The 23427-nt window shown below is 57.5% G+C and overlaps 1 protein-coding gene across 3 annotated transcripts in view; it reads right to left on the bottom strand.

Annotated features, from left to right (window-relative positions):
• Positions 1 to 647: 647 nt before the first annotated feature.
• The window catches only part of CAPZB (capping actin protein of muscle Z-line subunit beta), a 128796-nt gene continuing 106016 nt past the window's right edge, over positions 648 to 23427 (bottom strand). For 2 of the 3 annotated variants that reach the window (XM_047728511.1, XM_047728512.1), the window contains exons 5-10: positions 17890 to 18031; positions 17491 to 17607; positions 5886 to 5951; positions 5125 to 5201; positions 3847 to 3959; positions 648 to 1111 (exon numbers count right to left, since the gene is read on the bottom strand). In XM_047728511.1, coding sequence (XP_047584467.1) covers positions 3857 to 3959; positions 5125 to 5201; positions 5886 to 5951; positions 17491 to 17607; positions 17890 to 18031 — 505 coding nt within the window. In that variant the 3' untranslated portion in view covers positions 648 to 1111; positions 3847 to 3856. The remainder of the gene's footprint in view (positions 1112 to 3846; positions 3960 to 5124; positions 5202 to 5885; positions 5952 to 17490; positions 17608 to 17889; positions 18032 to 23427) is intronic. The other variant, XM_047728514.1, reaches the window with a different exon arrangement.

The raw sequence follows: 23427 nt of genomic DNA, 5'->3' as shown, positions 1-23427 counted from the left end.
TTGCAGAAATGAGGGGTCTGGGGAGGCCACACCCAGAGTGACAGAATGACATGGGGGTGCCCAGCTCTTCCGGGGCACGTGGTACTGGAGCATGACTTGGGGAGCTGAGCGGCAGCTCCAGGCTCCGGAAGGGCCCCTCTTGTCCCCGCTCACAGCTCAGGTCCCACCACTGTGGTGTGGGTCCCACCTGCGTCTGCCTGACTCCCGCCTGGGGCCATGGATGTTTGCGAAGGGAGGCGGGTGAGAAAGAACAGGAGGCCAGTGCTAACTGCGTCCCAGTTTCTGTTTATTTATTTTTTTTCTTTTTTTTTTCTTTTTTTTTTTAAGTATGGAAGCTCAAGTATAAGATGTAGATTTTTTTTTTTAAGCTTTACAAAAAAACAAAATAAAACAAAAAACTCCTTTTGCATTCCGTAAAAATTGAAAGAAAGCACCTGGCCAGAAGAGCGGACAGTCAGCAGGCCCCACCCCCGCACCCCCACCACGTGGTCTCCGTGGGACAGGGTTCAAGTCCGTGCAGGACAAGGTAGAGGGCCACCCCCTTTCTCCCGGAGCTGTCCCCTGTTCCCCAGCCCCAACCCCAAGCTACTCCCAAACACACATGGAATCAGATTTCCAGTTTTTCTTCTCTCTTTCACACACCACAGTTAGTTCATAAAATTTTTTTGTTTTACATTTTTTACACCAATATAACAAAAAGGTGGGAAGGAAGGGGAGGTGGACAGTATTTTATGCCTATAAATGGGTGGGGGGCAGGTGGGGGGGCTGGGGCAAACGAAAATACACGGTCTCTGCGGAAACACGGAGAGTTCTGACAGCAAAACGTGGTGGGAAGGAGGCCTCAGAGACGGAGGGTGTTGACTGGGCTTTATTCTCAGGGGGAGACGGCGCCGTGCGGTCGGTGAAGCCGGTGTTACATGACCTGGTGGGGAGGCGCGGGGCGAGGAAGGGAGCAGAAGACGAGTTCTCTAAGAAAGGAAACTAACGAGCGTGTGGCGCGTCCTGGTAGCACGGAGCCAAGCTCTAACACTGCTGCTTTCTCTTCAAGGCCTCCACCAGGTCGTTCTTAAGAGCTTCTTGCTTTGATTTGTCTGCGAAAGTCTGCACAGACCTGCCAGGGAGGAAAGGAGTCCATCAGGCTGTGTACTGGGCAGGGGCAGCAGCGAAGGCCAGGGTGCTGCAGTGCTGGTGCCGGGCTGGGCCCCACGGTGGGCGGTGCTGGAGAGGGGCTGAAGGCCACAGTGCCCCAGACCCGCACCAGCCCCCACTGGCCCCTCACCAGGCCCTGCAGGGGAGGAGCACAGCCCACCCGGACGGGTGCTCACCTCTGCAACAGGCTTGGGGGGGGGGGGCGCCCACTGGAGCCACGAGCACCCTCATCACTTCTCTGGGTGCAGGTCCCAAAGTCAGCCTGAAGCAGAAGGTGGCTCCTGGGCTTCCCCCTCATCACATCCCTGCCTGGCAGAGGTAGCCCGCCGCTTACCCCCCACGTGCGGGGGGCAGAGGTTCACCCACTGAACATTTGAGACCTTCTGGACAGCTGAGCAGACTGGGTTCATGTCCAGGGGGGCTCCTGTAGGGCAGGCACCATCGGCTTGAACTTGGCCAAGAAAACTCCCCCAGCCTGGATTTCCAGAGGCAGTATGGGACAGAGCTAAGGGGCCCTGGGTCACCGCCACCAAATCTGGGATTCGTGGGGACAGGCTGACATGCGTGCACTCCATGTGGCTGTTCACACTCTTCCCCAAAGTGAGTCCATGGGGCTGGACAGTTTACACAGCGCTTCCCACACATCCTCCTTTTCCTCTCACAGCATCCTGGAGCGGGGGGTCTTCCTGGTGTCCCCAGTTCACAGATGAGGACACGAAGGCTTCGGGAAATGCCCCCTGATGACGCCCTGAATGGTCACTCTGTCCAAATGACCCTTCATGTCAACAAACCAAGCACTTACTCGACTACTCATAAACTTTCCAACAGTTCTGCAGCAGCAGACACGAGGGGTTTGGCGGGAAAAGTGCGGACACCAGGCCCCTCGGGAATCCCAGGCTCCATGTGCACTGGCCATGAGGAGGGATGGGAAGGAGGGGCCAAAAAATAATCCTCAACTTCCCCAAATGGGTCAAGTAACATGAAGCAGTACGGAGGAGAAGAGGATCATCCCCAGCTCAGTTCTGGCTACTCACTCCCGGACACGCACCGGAAGTGGCCTCCCCACACTCCGAGGGGGCACAGGCAAGACCATCCCCACGCTGCTAGAAACTCTCACGAGTGCTGTCATTTTCTAACATTTCTGAACACCTGTCCTGGTGGCCCCTGGCTCTACGGTGGCAAAGGGAGGGTCGGCACCAGCCCTGGCAGTCCACCTCGTGCTTCAGGAAAAGCCCCCCGCGGGAGGCCGTGGCAACTCGCTCAGCTCCCTGGCCGGCGCGGGTGCAGCCTCTTCTGGAGGGAGAAGCCAAGCAGAGCTGTGCCCAGCCCTCAACCCCCACCAGGGAGAAAGTTCCAGAGTTAGAACCAGAGTGAGAATTAGGTAAGAGACGGGAGACGGGGTTTAGAACGGCTTGGAGGCGTAAGCACTGAGAGCTCATTTAGGGCACAGAGCTTGGAAAGGTCACTGCTAAGCCACATCAAACCAGTGTGGGAAGGACACGTCCTGGACCCCTGGAGTGCCAGCTGCCCACTGCTGCAGGGGCAGGTTTATGCCGGAAACTCCAGTGGTGGCCACGGGACTGACCAAGGGCAAGGATCTAGAAGACTTTAAAGCACCTCCCCCACAACGCGGCAGGGCTGGGAAGAAAACTGCCCCACCTTGGCATGCCTCAAAAGGGAGGTTTTCTCTTGCTGTGACAGGAATGTCGTGGTCCCAGTGTGAGACCAGATGGACATGCGGAGGTCCCACAGATGCCCGGTTCCATAAATGGTGCTCCCCCACCCCCTGCCGCCCCGCTCCTCCGGACCCACTGGAAATCCTGCTGAGCCTCTTCTGGCTCAGGCCCCCAGGGGCCAGTCCCTGGGCAGAAATCCCCTAGCCCTGGGCTCTGCAGCCCTGCCCTACAGGCTTTCCAAGCCCCTCCTGGGACTCCGACGGCTTTCATACACCTGTATCCTTCCAAGCTCAAGTTGTGGTTCTCGGCTGTTCTCAACAAGACTATTTCCCTTTCGTCAGTGTGAGGCGTTTACGAGGACGGCCGCAGCGCGTTAGGCACAGGTTACACGGGTCCAAGCTCCAGCAGCAGCCGCTCTGGGGGTGGGGTGGGGGGCGGAGGGGTGCTGCAAGCCCGGCCGGGGGGTTTCAACCTCTGCTCTGTGCTCTCTCCTCAGGCTCAGGGCCATACGCCCCTTTCAAAAGTCGTGGCCGCCCACATTCCACTTCCCACCACGAAGGCTTCTATGGCTTCTGGGACGCTGGGTGGGGAAGCCCGAGACCCTGGGCGCACAGACCGCGGGCTCGGGGAGACTGTCCTGGGGCAGTGGCCTCGAAGAAGGCCGGGCACACAGCCCTGCTCTGTGGCCAACCCAGGTGGTGCAGACAAGCGGCTTCTGCTGGAGAGGCAGGGTTAATCCCCAGACCGGGCTTCTTCCAGAGCCAGAGCCAAACCCCGTGTCTGCCCCACACCCAGCCCTGCCTGGAGTGCAAGACACACACACACAGCACACACGTGACGCGGGTCTGTGTTACACGCGGCCGCAAAGGCACGTGAACGTGGCCGCCCACGGCCGGGAGCCAACACACAGGGGGTTAGTGGTGGTTTAAGGGACCGCGTGGCCACAGCTGGTCCGGGGGTGGCGGCGGGCTAGTGAGTCCTGTTTAGTGGGGCGGGCGCTCACGCCTGTCAGGCAGGGTACCTGTGGCGGCTTAGTTATCAGGCTGGATGTGGATCTGGCGCTGGGTCAGCACGTGGGAAAGTTCCCTCTGCAGCTGCTGAAACTTGGGGTGGTCTGGGATTGCGTCAACAGATCTACAGAGAGTGGTCAGAGGTGAGTGCGGCGGGGTGGGGGGGACACACCCGAGGAGCAGGTGGCTGCTGGAGACGCGGGGTCAGAGCGGTGTCGTCACAGCCCCCTGCGCACGGAGGGGAGCCGCAGAGCTCAAAGCTGAAGGTGCTCACGCCCACCACCCCTGCAGGTAGGGGGCTCCTGGAGGACGGTGCGCTGGCCCCCCACGCCCCCCGTGACCACAGGACAGCGATGCCACAGGAGCGGGGGGGAGGGAAACCTACCAGGGGCCAGACCGCGTGTCCCCGTGGGCAAGTGGAAAGATGCAGATGCAGAGGGAGCTCCTCGCTATTTTAAACTCTAATGAGGAGGAGACTAGAAATTTGTCTCCTGGGGGAATTTGCAAATCAAGGCAGCCCCCCTGAACAGCTCCCTACCTCTGCTTTTGGCCCAAAAGGAGAGACTGACAGAGGGAAAGGGGCTCGGGGTGGGGGCGGGGTGCTGGATGCTGAGGGCAGCACACGAGACCTTGGCCTCACACCGTGGTGGGGCAGACGCTATCCCATCTGACCCCTGCGGCAGGCCTGCCTCCCTGACTGCATGAGGGTCCTGGAGAGGAGACCTGTGTGAGCTCTTCGTTTTCCGACTCTGACGAACGGTGCTCATCCCACAGCCACCTCTCCTGCCCCCCACCCCCCACGCCGGAAGGGGTTCTGGCCTTCTGCTCTGTCCCCCCCGTGGACTCTGAAGATCCAGAAAGCCCTTCTTAGCCTTCACTTGGGCCAACACTACAGAACCGAGGGCACAGGATGGGTGGGGAGGGGCAGCTGGGGACCAGGCCGCTCAAGCGGTTGCAATCCCTCACGCATGGGGAGGTCCAGGCAGATGCTGCAGATGGGACTGGCCTGGCGGGGGACTGAGGGGTGACTCCAGGCATGAGGGCACCAGTGGCTGTCCAAGTGAGAGTCCCCAGAAAACAGAAACAGCAGGGTAGGAACCAGTGTCTACATACGAGGTGTCTGACCTTTCCGAATCTGCATTAACGACCCCACGGGGTGGGGCACCAACGAGGTATCAGGGGCACCAACAAGGAACCTGAGGCCCAGTGCCACATGACTACCACGTCGAACACCTAGAACTCTAATCCACATCTCTTGGTTCCGAAGCTTATGCTTTTGGGTACGTTACCTCAGCCCATTGACGATGTCCTTTGTTTTTCCAAAGTAAATCTCATTCAGCGTACTTCTGATTTTATTTTCCATATCCTGGGAAGGGATGCCAGTCAGACAGGATGGCAAACAGGAGGCTGAGGCCCATTACCCTCCCCCCAACCCCACCGCCCACCAGCCCACCCTCGCAGTCCCCACTGCGACCACAGGGGGGAGGCATAGGACCGCGCCAAAGCCAGGTGAGGGGGGGGGCAGAGGCCGAGGACCGCCCCCACCAATTTGCATGCTGAGCGCTTCCTTGGCTTCAGGCACCAGGAAGCCAATACTCAGGGGCTGGAGGCCAATGCTGACCGCGATGGGAGCCGGTCTAAACCACATCACCACGCCGCAAGTCCCCCCACCAATTTCGGGCACATTTCTGTGCAGCCCAAGCACACCACCCCTTCTTCCACAGAGCGTGGCCAAGGTAAGGCAAAGGCCACTGCGATCTGAGCCCATGGCCTTGGAGTGCAGACTTCCAGGAGCAGGAGGGGGCTCCTTGCGGGGTGCAGGAGAGGGGGTGGCTTACGAGCAAAGGCCTGTTTGCATGCCCGTCAGAAGGCTCAGGGCATGAGCCCAGGGCAACAGAGCAAAACCTGAGAAGCACGACAAAGGTGACAGGCGCCGCGGGCTGCCACAGGGCTGGAAGCGGTCAGGCACAAGGCCAGCAGGCCGCACCCAGGCCTCAGCGGCAGCATGGCCCGCCCTGCAGCAGTGACCCGAGCCCCGAGGCCCACTCACCTCTACCAGGCGTCCGATATTGGCTATGTGTGGGGAGCAGTCGCTCACGGTCTCATCTTTCTCCATCTGCAAAAGAGAAGAGCATTCCTCCACGTCAGAGGGCCGGGCACTGCCTGCGAAGGGCAGCCTCTGCCTCCAGCACCATGCGCTCTTGGGGTATACCAAGAGCCTGTTGCTCCTGCTGCCAGCCGCAGAGCCAGCTGTGGGTGGTACAAGGCCACCTTTCCAGCTGGGGGACCCAAGCACGCGGGACTGCAGCTTTAGGGCCTAAACAGCTCAGCCGGCAGAGACCCAGAGGTCCTACTCCTGGCAGAGGGTCTTCTGCTGCTGCCCTGCTGGGAGCATGACCCTCCCAGTCCCAGGGCCGCTGCAGGGAGGGCACAAGGGACACGCTGGCAGGGCACTGGCTAGGGATACAGGGGAGCTTCCACCATGCCTCCACTGCCCTGCAATGGCGGCTTCAGAGGGAGGGTCCAGCAGCCCGGAAAGAGCGGGGGTGGGGGGGCGGGCTGGGGGGACTGAAGTTCAGCTAGGAGGTGCCGCAGGCAGTGAGGGCAGAACCGAGGCCAGAGTCTTCTTACTGCACAGTCTGCTGGGCTGGCTGTGGGCCCGGGAGTGGCCGGAAGAGCAGAATCTGAACCCAGATGCCTAGACTGGGACCGAGTGGGACCCAACAAGCCGAGCCTAGGGCAGGGTTTGGTCTGACCCAATAATCATAACTATTAAAGTTCTGATAAAGTTTTACTGAAAGTACTAATAGGAGGCAGCAGGTAGGGTGGGGGGAGAGGGACAGGATCCCTGACGTGTGCCCTTATGCAGGAGGTGCGGGACCCCCCACCTCTCCCTCTGCATCAACCTTATTTCCCTCATGGGACAGGTCGCTCCCTTAGGGAGAGGTTCCCCTGTCGACACCTCGAGGGGCACCAGGAGAGCGGTGAGCACAAGAATGCTCAGTTACGGAACGGAACTGTCGCTGAAATAAAACACTGACGCTGAAACAGGTCATCACGAGACAGGACAAAGAGCTAGGAACGGCGGTGTCTGGACGGCCAGAGCTTGGAAGGGCTTCGGACACGCAGAGAGCGAGTCCTGGCCGAGATGGGCCAGTGAACGGGCTTCAGAGGCTGGAGACCCCCGCGGCTACTCGGGGAGCGTGGCTGTGGCTCAGAGCCTCAAGGCTTTGCTGCTGCTTCTCACCTGTCTTGACTTCTCTTCTCCGTCAGGGAGAATGATCGTCAGGCCATAAACGGTAGAAAAGACCCAGTTAAGAGTGAGATGAGGCCCCAAATGGGCGAGCAGATGGCAGGAGAGACCCAAGTCACTCTCACTAATCAGGTTCCCATGGCTGGACACGTCCAATTCCATGGAGCCATCAGCCATCCCTGAAAAAGGACTGCGTGCCCAGGAGGGGCCGAACGCCTGAGGAGGGCGGAGGCTGACCCCACTTTCACGAAACGAGGAAGATGAGAGGCAGAATTTAAACATGGGTCTGACAGTTTGACTCGCACAAGTTTTGATGGGACCGTTTAAACTCATCTGTCAGCATATCTAAAATCAGCTATCGCTAATCTAGGAATCCACATGGGCTCGTCTTGGACAAATCCCACAAGAAGCCCTAATTTCCTATTCTGATGGGGATGCTGGAAGCAGAGAACACCTCTAGGGGTCACACCACTGGCAGGTTCCCACCTAGTCCCCCGCGGCCATGGCTGGGATGCTGGGTCCCCGGGGCGGCCTCTTTGCTGTCCCTTTGCTGTCCTTCAGGCTTCCTTCCTGGCCCTGAGCCAGCCTGCCTACGTGGACTTAGAGGAGGCACAGCCGTGAGCCTTCTCAGCGTCCTAGTGACAGCAGCGAGGGTCCAAGTAGGAGCCCAGGAACGTGGGCTACCATGGAGCATGGCCAAGCACAGAGTCGCCTGTTCTACCCAGTCTCTAGAAGAACTCTGTTCTCAACCCAAGGACATGGAAGCTCAAAGGGGTCATCTGCCCGGGGCACAGCACGTTTGCTCTTCCTGCCTCGGCGGGCTGAGGGGAGTGCGAATCGCTCTCTTGGGCTCAGACGTGACTCCCACCAAGTAAAAAATGGGAACCGAGTCCTGCGAAGACACTCATGGTTGTGAGGGGCTCGCAAGCGTGAAAACCATGTGCTGTGAAGCCACAGTGTTGGGGACAGGACTGGTGCCGGGGCCGGTCGGGGGTGGCGTCCCACGACGGTGCTGCAGCGGGGGGCTCTGGCCCTCAGGAAGTACCGGCCTGGCACAGCCGCACCTGCAGGGCCGGACTCGGTTTAGAGGCCAGGCCGGAAGAGACCCAGGGCAAAGCTGCAAAGGTCCGAACACTCTGACCTCAAGAAATGGGCAAGAATGGGCCACGTGCCCTGCCTCCGTGCCCCTGGACTAGCGATCCTGGGAAGTCTTGACCCTCAGAGACTACCTGGGTCCCTACCAAGCAGCAGTGAGAGCTCCTGAACTCAGAAGCGACAGCTACTCCCCATCACTTCAGGTCTCCTAAACCCCCACCCAGAGCTGCTGGAACACGTGCCCTTAGCCAAACCCTGCAGCCGAGACAGGTGGAGTGCGCGTACGCTGGACAAAAGCTGGCGCACGCCCGGGAGGAAGGACGGGGCTCCACCTACCCTCTTTCTTTTCTTTTCTTTTCTCTTTTCTTTTCTCTTTCTTTCTTTCTCTCTTTCTCTCTCTATTTATTTATTTATACTATTTATTTATTTATTTATAAAAGATTCTATTTATTTATTTGACAGACAGAGATCACAAGTAGGCAGAGAGGCAGGCAGAGGGGGAGGGGGAAGCAGGCTCCCCGCTGAGCAGAGAGCCCGACACGGAGCTCGATCCCAGGACCCTGAGACCATGACCCGAGCCTAAGGCAGAGGCTCAACCCACTGAACCACCCAGGTGCCCCTTCATCTACCCACTTTCAAAAGGGATTTCTGGCCACCAACACACTTGGAGTAGGTGCTTTTCCCCCCTTCCGCCTTGGAAATGGTTCCTGTGCCCAGATTGAGGGCAGCTCAGAGAGCTGCTCCTCTGGGCAGGGAGAAGCCTGGGGGGTGGGACCCAGACAAATCATGTCCTCCCACGATGAGACGTCCCTCACCTTCCCCAGCTCACTGCAGGGGGCCAGGCTCCTGGCAATCTCAGGGAAGCGATGAGCCTCTGAGCTCACAGGGGCCCACTTTATTTTTCATTCGTTTTTTAAACATTTATTTGAAAGAGAGAAAGCGTGCACACACGTGAGTAGAAGGGGCAGAGGCAAAGGGAGCGAGAATCCTAAGCAGACCCTGTGCTGAGTGCAGAGCCCGACATGGGGCTCAATCCCACGACCCTGAGATCACTGCCTGAACCAAAACCAAGAGTCGGATACCTAACTGACTACGCCAACCAGGTCCCCACCGAGGGCCCCATTTTAAGTGAGGACTCCACAGCCCAAAGTGAGGCCCAGGCTGCTGGCAAAGGGGTCCGGGCCATCAGGGTAGGTCAAGTCACACAGCAATTCAACCTCTTGGGTATCCTCTTTGTGCTCCAGAATCAACTTTCTAATGAATCGACGTGGTGAAACCACCTGTCACCCGAAGGTAAAAGAGGTCTGGGGTGGGTGTGGGGATGGACGGGGGAAAGGTAAGGACACCTGGTCTCCTCTGGGAGCAGATGGGCTCCCTGGGAGGGAAGCAGGGGTCCCTAAGCTCGAGGCAGGGTGTCTGAACCCAAGGCAAGACCTGGCAGGGACCAGGGAAGGGAAGGAAGACGTGGGCTGGGGTGCGGGCTGAGGCCTTGGCACACACTGATGTTTCCGTGGCCCCCTCCCAGGCACCCCTGCTGACTCCCTCCACACCTGGTCAGGACCAGTCTGCTGGAAATGCTGACCCACCAAAAATAGGCCTATTTTTGCAATGCATATATTATTACATCCTTATAAAAGTGGCTGCCAGAGAAAAACATTTTTATGTGCTGTGGCCGCACAGATGTTCCACAAGGTAGTTCCAACCACATCTGAAGTCAGAGCCCAGCCCGTCTGTCCCCATCAAGCACCTCCCTCTCCTTCTCTCTGTGGCCTGGAGACAGGAAGGACACGGCAAGTGTTTGGAAAGCAGGCCCTCTTCCTCAGAACGGGGGCACAGTCCCTCCCCTGGCTCTGCAGTGCTTCCCAGCAGGCACGGCCCAGAGGGTGGGGGAAGCCAGCCCCGGCGCCATGGCTCCTGCTCTGGAGCCCAAGGGCTGAGGGCCTCAGCCTGCTTAGGCCTCTGCTTTCTGCTGAAGGAGGTACTACTAGCACGACACCGAGGACAGAGCCTGGTGGGACGGCAGCTCCATTCCTGGGCTCCTCCCGTCCTGTCCTCTTGGTTACTGACCTGCGCTCTAGGAAGAGTTGGCCTGGGGGCCAGGACTTAGCCTGCTGTCAAGTCCGAAGACAGTGGTCAGACAGCCTCTCAAGGAAGGTTCGGTTTGCCTAATCCAGGGAAATTTTAACTGAGCCTAAAACTACATATATTCTAGAAGACGGGAAAGTCTCTGCTTGTGAAGCAGACGGGGAAGCAGCACAAGCAGCTCTGACTGAGCGCGGACCAGGAGTCCAGGCGGACCTTCTCTGCGACTGTCTCCGAATAGGCATAATTAGCCTGATGGCGAAAATGCAGAGTTATGGGGAAGGGAAGTAGACGGTCCAGGTCAGCCAGCTGGGAAGGGAGCAGGCTAGCACTGAACCAGGTCTTGACAATTCTGAAACTTGTTTTCTTGCAGGAGACCTCTCTGCTCACACCCATGTACATCCTTTACCGGAAAAATCAAAGACAAATCACAGTCCAGGGCTCGGAAATTCCGAACAGTAACCATCCCTGCCTCAGCCCCCTCCTTCCCCCTCAGGGTCCCCCTCTCCGCATCCCCAGTGCCTTCCTCTCCGGCCTGACTGTTCCTAGAAGGCTCTCGGCCTTCATCCCTGCGCAGGCCACCTCCCGGCACACAAGGAGGTGGCTGCAGCTGTGCCTCCCCCAGCAGGAAAGCACTCCCTGGGCCCTAGGCCCCGCTCCCCCACATCTGGAAGAGGGCCGTGGACCTCCTCCCCATACCAGAACGTGCTGCCCGGGCTGGCCAAACTGAGCGCCAAGCTTGAGTCAAAGAGCATTTCCCTGCCATGACACACAGGCAGGTGGCCCTGCGGGAGTCTCTCTGTCACAGGGAGTGTACACTGGAGCAGGCAGAGAGAGCTCAGCCAGCCAAGGACTGGCCTGATCCCCCAACTCGACAGAACATTCCACCTTTGTTTCTAAATATTTAGAATCTGAAAAAAAATGTCAAACGAACATCTGCAGGGCCCATCCCCAGATCGGAAGTCTCGGATCTCCTTCCAGAGATTTACAGCCTTTGCCTCCTTCCCGAGTCTCCAGCTGTCACACAGGAGAAGTGACCTCTTAGCGCAACTTCCTTTTCAACATGTTGGTACTTGGCTCACAACATCTGTTACTTGCTCCACAGCCTTCCCACTGGGGCCGGGGTGGCACGGCGCCAATGGGCACCTTCCGCCCTCCTCCCCCGGAAGGACTGCAGGATTTGGCTGTGAGGAGCTCCCACAAAGACCGCTGTGCCCGCTTCCTCCCCGGCTGCCCCGATCTGCCCAAACACCTCAGTTAGCTGCCTTCTAGCCGACATCCCTAAGGGAGACGTCGCTAGGTAGGGGTGGAGGGAAGAAAGGGCCAAAGGGGTGGTGATGGGTGAGTGTGCTGAGGGTGCACAGGCCGGGGTGCACCCGGTCTGAGCCCCCGGGGACGCCGCTGCAGCCTGGGGATCACGACCAGAGGGGACATGTGGCTCAATTCCCAGGTCAATGTTAAATTTACCAAAATTTATTTACTTAAAAAAGATTTATTTGACAGAACACAAACAGGGGGCGGAGCAGGCAGAGGGAGAGGGAGAAGCAGGCTCACTGCTGAGCAAGGAGCCTGAAGCGGGGCTCGATCCCCGGACCCTGGGATCATGACGTGAGCCGAAAGCAGATGCTTAACTGAGCCACCCAGGTGCCCTAAATTTACCAACAATTTACAGAAAGGTCCCCACGTCCCGCCCTTACACTCACAGCCACCTCATGAGATGGGAGAGGGCCAGGGACAAAGCCTCCGAAGCGGAAGCAGGGGAGGGACAGCTGGGGAGGCTGGGGTGTGGGGAAGAGGAAAGTGGAGGGAACCACCCAGGAGGCCTCTGCGGAGCAGTCTCTTGACCACTGGCCAGGCCGGTTGCAGGGCTGGTGCCTGCTGGCGTGGGTCCTTCCTTCCAGACACACGCGAGGCAGCGGTGTGTGGCTGTGCTGAGGCCTACCTGCCAGAGGGAGAGCCCAGGTCTGGTTGCTGCGAGCACCGCTCGATGGGACGAGCTCAAATGAGGAAGCCGCGTCAGATCCCACCGCTCACATGGTGGAGGAGCACCCACGCCACGCCCGCCCTACCTCAAAATGTCTCCTGCCCTGTCCCCTCCCCTCCTGCCTTACCCTTCTCCTCCTTGAGGCCAACACCAGCTCACGTACTGACCTCCTGGCTCCAGGCCTGTCCCCTCCAGCCCTCCCAGGCCGCCTCCATCTGGCCCGAGTCACCTCGCTCCTGGAGGACTCTAACAGTTCCCTCCCCCTGCCAACTTTCCCCCATGCCACCCCACAGAGCCATTTTCTGAAAACAGAAATCTAATCAGATTGTTCAACCGACTAAACATCTTTCTTTTTTAAAGATTTATTTATTTGACACAGAGAGAGACAGCGAGAGAGGAACGCAAGTAGAGGGAGAGGGAGAAGCAGGCTCCCCACTGCGCAGGGAGCCTGATGCAGGGCTCGAGCCCAGGATCCCGGGATCATGACCCGAGCTGAAGGCAGAGGCTTAATGACTGAGCCACCCAGGCGTCCCCTGACTAAACATCTTAAGAAGCCCCAGCGCCTCTGGTGCTGAGCGTTGTCTCATGTGGCCAACTTACCTCTGAGAGAAAAATCGACTTTACTGAAAGTCCAGTGGAGGAGGCACCCCGAGGCTGGGGTTGCTGTCCCCCCAGCGAGGCCTGTCCCTCCACAAGACCCCCCAACTCAGGGTGTCTGTTCCCAGGGCCCGGCTGGCGGCTGGAGGCGGAGGGGTGCCCATGGGGGTGGGGGGGTGGGTAGGGGTGTCCTGGCCACACTGAGCGGACTGCTCCGCACACTTCTGTGCAAACCTTCAGTCACCTACCAAATGCCAGGCATGGGACAAAGAGCAGAACAATGTGTGGCAGGAAGAAGCCCAATTTTTTTTTCCTAGACAGACAAATCTGGGTTCAAATCGTGGCTCTGCCTCCAAGTGAATAAATCACCCTGAGGAAATCACTTCAGGGCTCAAATGCTGGTCTCCTCACTATCACAGGGGAAAGGCGACACTACCTTGCTTACATCAAAGCACGGAGACCTCCCCCTGCCCCACGCATGTTCACTCACTGTCACTGGTCTGCTCAACTTGCCTGGAAGCCCTTCGTCTCCCACCCAAAGTAACCAGACGTTTCCCCAAGGTGAACCTGGGACACATGGTTAATCCCACAACTTGCACTGCCGGTCTGCCCCGAAGCCCTACATCATTAACCGAGACCGGTCTCCCCGCCGCTGCCCTGCCTCTCCTCTCACAGCTACGTACCTTGGAAAGCAGCCCAGCACTAATGCACCACAGATGAGTTACGGGAATGGTCGTTAGGATGATGACAGAAGCATGAACTTCCTCATTAAAGCCCAAGAGCACCAGGTGGTCCAAACAGGCCCACGGGGCTTGGCAGGAGGTGCTGCTCCCGGTGAGCCGGACCTGACCCTGGCTGTGGGCTGGTGGCTCTGACTGAAACTACCAGGAAGGCTGAGGATTAAGTATCTGTCCAGGTCTCCGTCAACTGATGGAATTGTAAATAGCTGGGAACGCTAAGTGGGGCAGGAAGCCATCTCTGGATATGGATTTTGGATTTCCCACTGGGGCCCGGGTAGTAGGGTGCTGGGGAGGCAGGCGGTGGTAGAGCTCATGGCCTGGAGGCTCAGCTGCCCTCCCCGGCCAGTGGTCCCTGGAGGCCAAGGACCTGTGTCCACACAGAATGATGGGCTCTGCCCCAGTGAGCACCAGCCTTGGATCCGGGAGGAGTGGGGACAGCCCTGCATGGGGGGCCAGCGACGGGGACCCCCAAGATCTCTGGTGGCTCCGGGCCACTCTGACTCGGCAGAGGCAGCGGAGGCTTCGCATAGAGAGTCCAAGGCTCCGACAGGCACCCCAGGCTCGCGGACAAAACACCTGCTCTGCGCTCGTTGAATGCATGCCACGCTCCCATGACTAGGCTACAGACCCACCCGAGTCACCAAATTCATCCTTTTCACCATCTAATCTATCAAATGCAGGTATTAAAAGTACTGAGTTTTTATCTCATTTAAACAGCTCATGGGGCGCCTGCGTGGCTCAGTGGGTTAAAGCCTCTGCCTTTGGCTCAGGTCATGATCTCAGGGTCCTGGGATCAAGCCCCATATTGGGCTCTCTACTCAGCAGGGAGCCTGCTTCTTCTCTCTCTGTGCTTGCCTCTCTGCCTACTCGTGATCTCTCTGTCAAATAAATAACTCAAATCTTAAAAAAAGAAAAAGAGAAAAAAGAAGATATCTGCTCAGGGTGCCTGAGTGGCTCAGTCGGTTAGGTGTCTGCCTTCAGCTCGGGTCATGATCCCGGGGTTCTGGGATGGAGCCCATGTTGGGCTTCTTGCTCAGTAGGGAGTCTGCTTCTCTCTCTGCCTCTGCCCCTCCCCCTGCTTGTGCTCTCTCTCTCTCTGTCAAATAAATAAGTACACTCTTAAAAATAAAGGGTATCTGCTGTCCAAAGGCACCACAGGGAGGTCATACATGACTGGCCTGGGGAGCCTCCCCTGGAGGGTGCTCTCCAGGGCACGGTGCTGCGGCCACGGCTGACTTTGGGGACACCAGATGTTCCTGGGTCTGTGCCTTCTCCTCCCTTCCCATGGAGACACCACAACGTGTGGCATGGGCACCAGGCAAAGGCTACCCCTTGGGATGGGGCTGTCAGGGCTCCTACATGCAGACATGTAGGAGCATCTGAAGGGCACCTGAACCGGAAAGTAAGATGAGTCTGCTCTGGGGGAACCAGCTCGCAGCTCACCTGAGACATATGTGGAGAGGACACCTTGGACATGGGGCAGTAAGGACACCGAAGCAGAAGACCGGTGAGAGGCACGTGGGAGCGGGGACATCCTGACCCGTAAGAAATATACACATTCATTCAGATGAGCAAAACACACTCCTTACATTTACTGATCTTGGTCCACGGTTCCTGGCTCATGGCTCCCCAAACCTCTGGAATCTCCTGAGCTACCTTGGGACCATCTTCTGCTGGCCTCCTGGCCTCCGTTCCTGAAGTCACTTCAGAGCCACCCAGGCGCCCAGGGGATCTTGTTACTCATAATGAGCCCCTTTCCCATGGGGCGCCTGGGTGGCTCAGTGGGTTAAACCTCTGCCTTCAGCTCAGGTCACGATCCCAAGACCCTGAGATCGAGCCCTGCATTGGGCTCTCTGCTCAGCAGGGAGCCTGCTTCCCCCTCTGCCTCTCTACCTACTCGTAATTTCTGTCTGTCAAATAAATAAAAAAAAAAAAAAAAAAAAAAAAAAAAGAGCCCCTTTCCCACAACGACTGGGCTTGTGTTAATGAAGTGATTTTGGAAAGCGCCTTAAAATGGGGGCTGGTGGCCCAAGGAACTCTCAGTCCCCCCGATTTCCAGGCAGGGGAGAAGAGGGCTTCAAAGAACGTTTCCCAGTGCCACCATGCTGGGCCCCAAGCTCCACTCCGAGAGGACAGAAACTCCTTTAAGACCTCACCCAACGCATCCCCTCATGGGTGGCTGATTTGTCTCCTCTGCTCCCTCTGTCAGGCTGCGCCCATCTAACGAGTCCACGGGGTTCCCGAGTCACTGTGGGCCACTCCAGCAAAGTAATCGAACCCCAGGAGGATTCGCAGCTGGTCGGTCAGGAGCACAGGGGACACCCTGGACTTGACACTGGCATCTGTCGGGGGGCAGTCTTGTGGGGCTGAGCCCTTCCCCTGTGGGATCTGACTCCCACTTCAGGTGGACAGTGTCGGAGGAAGCCGAACTGCAGGCCGCCCTGCCAGTGCGCAGAGAACTGTGTGTGTGTGTGGTGGGGAGGACCCACCCTCCGCTCGCGGTGGGATGGGGTATGGAGCCTGAAAGAGGTGTGTCGGTTGTCAATGTGCACAGAGATTACCTAGAAAATGTTACATTTAGATCCCAGGGTGGGGGGTCAGGGTAGGGCCAAAGATGCCTGCGTGTCCGACGAGCTATCTGGTGCTGCTGACGCTGGTCTGGGACCAGGCTGCAGGCGGACAGGCAGGCGTCCTCAGGCTGCCAGGGAAGAAGGCTGGCAGACTCGGCTTGCCTGCCGGCGACTAGCACACAGGGGGTGGGGGAGGGGGTGGCCTGCGACTAAGGTAGCATCTTCTTGCGGGGAAGGAGTGTGAGGGGCTGGACAGCGTCCTGTTCTCACCGACACACAAGGGCTCTGGGCAGTGTCGCCGGCCAGGCCGGGAGCGCAGCGGGGGGGGCTGGTGCTCCGCTCCTCCGGGCGGGAGGCCAGGTGCCCCCCAGGGCTCGCTGCGTCCCAGCCGCGACAGGGCACCTGCGGGAAGGCCCACAGACCCGCTTACGTGGGTCCTCAGCTCGACTTCAGCCCTTTGGCTCCTTTCCAGAGACGCTGGCTACGACGCCCAGCAGCCTGCCGCCCGCCCCCACTGGTGAGAGAATGCCCGTTGGTTCTCTGCACAAAGCACCCCCATGGGTGCCCGGCGCCCGCTGCCGGCCCACAGCCTCCCCCCCGCTGGCGAGAAGCAGCCGGATTTGACTACAGGCAACCACCCCCTTTTCAATCGATACCAACCCAGGCAGCCACACAACCTGCACTCTGGCTGGACGGCTTCGTGCGCCTCAGCCTCAGGAAGATTCTGTGGGGACGCCTGGGTCGCTCAGTCATGACCCCAGGGTCCTGGGTTGGAGCCCCGCATCGGGCTCCCTGCTCAGTTGGGAGCCTGCTTCTCCCTCTCCCGGCCACTCCCCCTGCTTGTGCGCACGCACTCTCTCTCACAAATACATAAAATCTTTTAAAAAAAAAAAAGAGGGGGGAATGATTCTTTGGTGGATACAAGTAACTGAAGCCAGGGAGACATTTCCGGGCTTAGGGCAGACCGAATTTTGAAAGAGAAGCTCTTTCCTCCGGGACAGCCCGGGGCTCGCCACAGCACTCCTGGCGTCCTGACGTCCTAGACCCAGTTACACCACAGAAACCCTGAATCCTCAGTTGGCTGAACTGCCTTGTTTCCATTTTTGCTTAATGGCAGGGTTTTACATCTGTCACTTGCAACTAAGAGTCCGCACCGGAGAGATCTAAGTCACAGCAGTGACATTCATTCATTCTACCTTATCAGGAGTCCATCCTAACTGTCCCAGGAACGTTTTAATGTAAATACCTTGACCCAAAAGTAAAAACCCTCAGGACCGGATCTCTGACTCTGTGGAGATCCTGTCGGACACAGAGGCTGCTCCTGGTGCCCCTACCTGTCTGGTCAGGCTGCCTCCGAGGTTCATGGTGCCGGAGCCGGATTTGTTGGTCTGCAGCCAGAGCATCACGGTGGAGGTCAGCTTGTAATGGGCGGTGCGACCGCTGGATTTTTCCTGTGGGAGGAGACAGAGGTCAGAACCCCAGGGTTGAGCCTGAGCTGGGGTCATTCTCACGTGTCCCTTCCTTGGATGTGGGGCCACAGCACGACCTTATAAAACCCTGGTTGGTCTCTAAAGGGACCGACTCTGTAACCACAGGGTCTTTATCGTTAGTGACCACTGCAATCCCGATTTATCTTAATCGAACTGGCTCTGGGGCATTCTAGGAGTGATGGGGGTTTACGGATCACAGCATCCTCCCACCGCTTCGAGAGACAGGTCGGCCGGGGAGTGTACCTGCACTTCTACCACATGGATGGAATCCCAGCAGCCCTTGATCTTCTTGGATCCGTCTCCAGCCTTCTTTATGAGAATCACTCCAGCAAAGCCATGATCCAGATCCCAGAGGTAGACAGATGAGACGCCGCCTTCAAAGTACCTGCCGGAAACAGGTCACATGCCATGAGATGCCAAGCCGGTCGGATTACAGATCAGCCCAGGGGTTCATTCGGCAAAGCTTCTCCTGAATGTCTGGAAGGAAGGCCCCTCCCTCCCTCCCTGTGATGGTTCCGGGCCTGACTCTTGCACATGTCCTGAGTACCTGCTGGTTGGGGGCAAGGGTCCCGGAAAGACCAGGGGCTCAGGATGAACTGGAGTTCAAGCTCTGCCGCTAACTCGGGCTTTGCGGTCTTGGGCAAGCTTATAAAACTTCTCTGGCCGCACGTTCCTTCCAGAGGAAGGACCCAGCAAAGTGTGTGACATGGGATGGACATTCGATGGGGGTCACTGCTACCTTCCGGGATGGCTATTTCACAGGGCGGATAAAGGGGAAAAAACCCAGAGTAGCACACTCCTCCCCACCCCGAGCCCCCCAACCCTCCCCGCCTCCCTTCAAGCCCCGGCTGCCTGGGTTTCTGTTGGTCTTTTGGAGCCGGAAATGAAGAGCTGAGCTTAGGGCAGAGCTCCATACTCAGGTCTGAGTCGATACAGAAAAACTCCTAAGAACAAACACAAGAAAAGGCCAGAGGAGAAAAGGAAATCAGGCCAGGGTCACAAATCCAAGAGACTCAAGGTGACAGCATGGCAGAGCCGGGCTGCCAGGGGTGGAGGTGGGTCACCAGCTGCTGTGTGGGGCCTCAAACTCCGCCGCCGACCAACCGGAATGCTGGAAAACATGCGTTTCTGTGGCCTGGCATGTTCTTTACCAGCGTGTCTATGGCCTCTCTGACCCCAATTAACCTCGGCATCCACAGTGTGGCAGGCACGCTGGGCCCCGCCAGGAGGGTGCTATCGTGTGTGAGCACAGGCTCAGATGTGGCGGAGCCGGGCCAGCAGCACGCGTGTGGCAGCGAGCAGCGGCTGTGTGTGGTGGGGGGTGTGGCACAGGCCCCCCCACTACCAGCCGCGGCTGCACCTTCCCCAGCCACCAACTCTTTATTAAGTGCTCCCAGGGACCAACCATCTGAACTGGGCCTTCATTTCATTATAAGAACGGTAATACCTACTTTATAGGACTCTTGAGATAAAAAAAAATAGGAAAGTAAATAATCTGATTAAAGACTATTATTGATTTTAGTAACAAAAATATGTACTAAAAATAAACAGGTCCGTGAATTCTCAATAAAGCTGTTACATAATAAAAATACACGATTAACGCTAACATTTCGAGAATGTGGGTGAAGGGTACACAAGAATTCTTTGTAACAATCAGAGCAAAGGAAGCATCTTTCCCGTGAGAACCACAGCCTCCTGCTGAGCCATAAGGTGCCACGGGGCCAACCCACCGCAGGGCCCGTGGGGGCCCAAAGGCTACACACGAGGTCTGCTCCCCTGCCCGCTGGGGTTCCAGCCCGCTGCGGCCGCCACGTCCTGTCCCTCCCTCTCCGTCCCCTCAGGCTCCATGGTGATTAAGCTGTCCAATGAGATTCACCCCACTGCCCACCCTCACAGCCCCGGTCACCCTGGGAGGCGGGGCTGGTGCAGTGGATGCCCGGTGAGTGGGCCTGCTGGACAGACACACGGAGGGGACCGGCCCCAGGCCAGTGCGACGCAGAGCACACACACGATGGGCGGGTGGGCGTGGAACAGAATCCAGAGATCCAAGTTCCCTAGGAGTCACACCAGCACCACCGAGGGAAGAGCAGCCCAGCTAACGTGATCCCAGTCCTGCCGGACACGGAGGGCTGCTCCAGCACTCGGCTTCCCCCTTGGTTGGCTTGCAGGGAGAGCAGCCCCACATCAAAAGGGAAGCTCTAAATCTGCAGCTTCTCTCGTGCTGGTCTGAAGGAAGGGCCAATAATCCCTCTTGCCACTGGCCATCAGGAGTAAAGGCGGACACCCAGTGGTCATTCCCACCCCCCCCCACAGCGCGTGGCTCCATCCCCATGACCAAAGAGTGGCACTGGTCTTGTCTAAGGCCCCACGCCCTCTGTGTGCCAGGATACCAGGGAAAGCGGGCCAGGCTGCCCCAGAAGGGAGCCCAGAGAGACTCTGGGGGCCCGAGAGCCCCTGATGATGTCGCCTGGAGACCTGCTCCAAAGCGACAGGCAGCTGCAGTCCATCCCCTCTGTCCCGTCCCTTAGATTTATTTTCTTCCGGAAAATGAACAACCGCATTATGTTTTATAAGGTGGAACTGGCCGTTTCCACTCCAACGCCCCACCCAGTGGCCCGGCTCCCACTCCGGGCAGCTTGTCCCTGGCATCCTCAGCTTCCTCTGTGGGCCACAGTGACCGGACCCAAGGTGCCAAGATGCTGGAGACCAGGAAGGCAAAATGCAAACTTAACTCTGACCTCTACTGCTCTTCTTTTCTCCAAAACTAAGCAATTCATTGCAAGGACATTCTAAAACAGGGAGACTGAAAAATTAGCCCAGAATACCACGTATCAACTTATCCCATAGATCTCATTTTTCCAAATTCCCTCCCAGTCTTTGTCCAGATGCCGAACTTTTACGAAACGACAAGAGCCACGGTGCCGTGTTCAGTTCGGCCTCTGCGCTTGGCAGGGACTCGTTAGCGCTTCTCCCAGGAGCCCCACGATCTCGGTAATTGTTTTTCGCAGCTGAGGTCGTATTCCACCAGCTAGTACCCTAATTTACAGTCGATCGGATCTGCCACAAAGGAATGGCAGCCGCGTCGGAGGCGATGCTGTCGTCCTGGCTAGGAATCTACTCCCTCTCCCATCGTCAGGGTGTTCCTCAGGGGGTGAGATGGGCGTGCTGAGACCCGGGCTCCGCAGGCAGGGCCCCGACACCACAACAATTCAACGACGGACCTGCATTCCATTCACCAAAGGGCATCTCCAGACACCGGGGCGGCAGCAAGTCTCAACCTGATGCTCCAAGACAAAGGGAGCACAGGACTGTGCCATGAGGAGGGGCCGGATCAGGATCTCCCAGAAATACCAGCCTCTCTGGCAAGCGCCGTCAGGGCCGTGGTGAGCAGGCCGATGGCAGGGTGACTGCGGGGCATACAGACAGCCCCCCATTACATGGTTTACGGCTCTGCTCTGCGAATGAAGCATTAATTAAAGAGGGACCTCAACAAGTTTTTGAAAATTTATTCTTACCTACTGTACTTTGATCATAATGACATGAAACAGGAAAAAATAATTTTTATGTGGCTCACATTTATGAGTTTTTACATAAAGGCTTTTGTGGGTATTTTAAGAATGTGCTAAAATGTTGTCTGAAACCACATGAAGCCATCTGAGGAGTCGCCCGCCAGAACTAACAGCTCACACATGGAAGCACTTTAACTGGCCTTTGTATACTTAATGAGTCAAATAGTATTAATATTGTTTAAACGCTAACATGCCATTCCAATAAGGTGGCTCCACCACCGCCACCGCCCCGCGCCTGGGCCCTTGCACATACGTCGACGTGAACCAATGACCAAATGGGGCCCGGGAGAGAGAGAGCGGGCTACAGAGGAAGCCACCTGGCCCTACCCGGGGCTCTGCCAGCTCTGGATCACTTCATAGGCCCCAGCCATCCAGGGAGGGTGGGGGGACAGGCCCAGCACCAACGGCCACGGAACTGCTGTGTGAGGCAAGGCCCGGAGTTCCTGCGGTGAATGCGCTGGTCAAGAGAGCAGCTCAGAGAACGTTAACGCACAGAGGCCCAAAGACAAAAGCACGGGCTCTTCTTAGGCCTGAAACCCACAGCCAGTGAAGAGGTGAAGGAAACGGGAGGTGGACAACGCAGGGACAGAACGCAGGGACATTGGAGGAGCACCCCAGCCCCCGGGGGGACTTGACCCATGAGGCAGCGGGGCCTCGGGAAGCTCCAGGAACACAGCTGGGGGAGAACGACAGAGCGGAGTCAGCCTCCGTGCTGGTCTCACCGAAGAGCAAACCCATTCAACCACACACAGTCTCGGCAGCTTCCAACACTTTCCCAGTAACGGAAAACACTAACTTTTTTTTTTTCACCTGCCCCCCAATATTTTATTTGTTTAAATGATTTTTCTCAAAGAAAACTCTGCTCCCAACATGGGGCTCGAACTCACGACCGAGAGCTCAAGGGTCGCCCCGAGGGTGAAGGTGCCCTAAGGCAAAGGAAGGGCAGGGAATTCAGACAGTGGCACCAAGGAGCTGGGGTAGCTATGCACTGGCTCCCCAAGTCTGGAAACTGTACTCGATTTCAACATGCAGATACGGGTTCTGTAAGCTCAAGATCAGGGCCCCACTGACCCAAGCTGATCAGTGCCCTGGACCAGCCGGGAGCACGTGGCGTGACCGGCAGGGCTAGCTCTGCAGCAGCACAATTACAATGAAGCACCCGGTCACGTTCACACTCTATCATCAGTTAGATGCCCGAATGTGGACCAACTAAAAGGCCAACGTGCCAGTTAACTGTCCTGTCCTCGGAGTTCAGCATCATTTCTCCCAGAAAATGACTCCTGCTCCTGAATCATGTCATAATCACGGACACGGATTCTGTGTCCATAACTTTTCAACCATAGGACTCCCCCAGAGGGAAAACATAACACCTCCTGCGCAAAAAGACCTACTTCACAAAAGAAAGGAGGAAAGAAAATATCCCGGCCCCTGAAGCTTTATGGAGTGTGCGAAGCCAGGCCGCGTGTGGAGCCCTAGCACGGACGCTGGTTCTGGGAGTGTGAGCTGTGAGCCTGCATTACCCAAGCCCCAGTCTCAGCCAACCCCGGGCTGGACACCCAACGGGGAAGATGGGACTGGAAAGGACTGTGACATCGTCGGCTTTCCCTCCTTCCTTTCAAATCCCCTCCAGGGAGAAGAGCCACATCTGTGCTCCCAAGATGGAGGGCCCCAGCAGGTGATGAGTCACCTGCCACGACCCTCCCAGTTCACCACAGGCAGGACACACCTGCTGGGAGCCGGCCCCGGCTGGCTTCACTCAGAGGTGACCTTTTTGCCACATGGGAGCTGGGCCAGGAGGCTGGAGCAGACGCAGAGGCCCAGGCCATCACTCCCAAGCCCCCAAGACCAGTCAGGGGCATCATAAGGTGAGCACCCCCCTCCCCAATGCTGGAGTGTGAATATGCCAAGAGAAAGGCAAAGAATATTTATCTGGCACCAGTGTGATGCCAAAGACTGTTTTCCCATTTGCAAAACGAAGGAGCTGGATTGCAGGCTCAGTGGGGTCTTTCCAAGCTCAGACTGCCCGGGATGTAGTGGCTGTATCAGGGCCTGTGTGAGGCAGACCCTGAGCACCAGAGCACCAATTACCAACATCTTAAGTTGGTCAAAACTCTGCTTACATGCCTCCAGTGACAGAGAACTCACTAGTTTACCAAGGCCACTGTTTTTGTTTTGAAGCGTTCTAACAGTTTGCACTGGACTGGAGTGAAAA

The sequence above is a fragment of the Lutra lutra genome, chromosome 4 (genome assembly GCF_902655055.1).
Source record: "Lutra lutra chromosome 4, mLutLut1.2, whole genome shotgun sequence".
In the NCBI taxonomy this organism is placed as follows: domain Eukaryota; kingdom Metazoa; phylum Chordata; class Mammalia; order Carnivora; family Mustelidae; genus Lutra; species Lutra lutra.
Note: the sequence above shows the minus strand (reverse complement) of the source record. Positions and strands in the feature narration are given on the sequence as shown.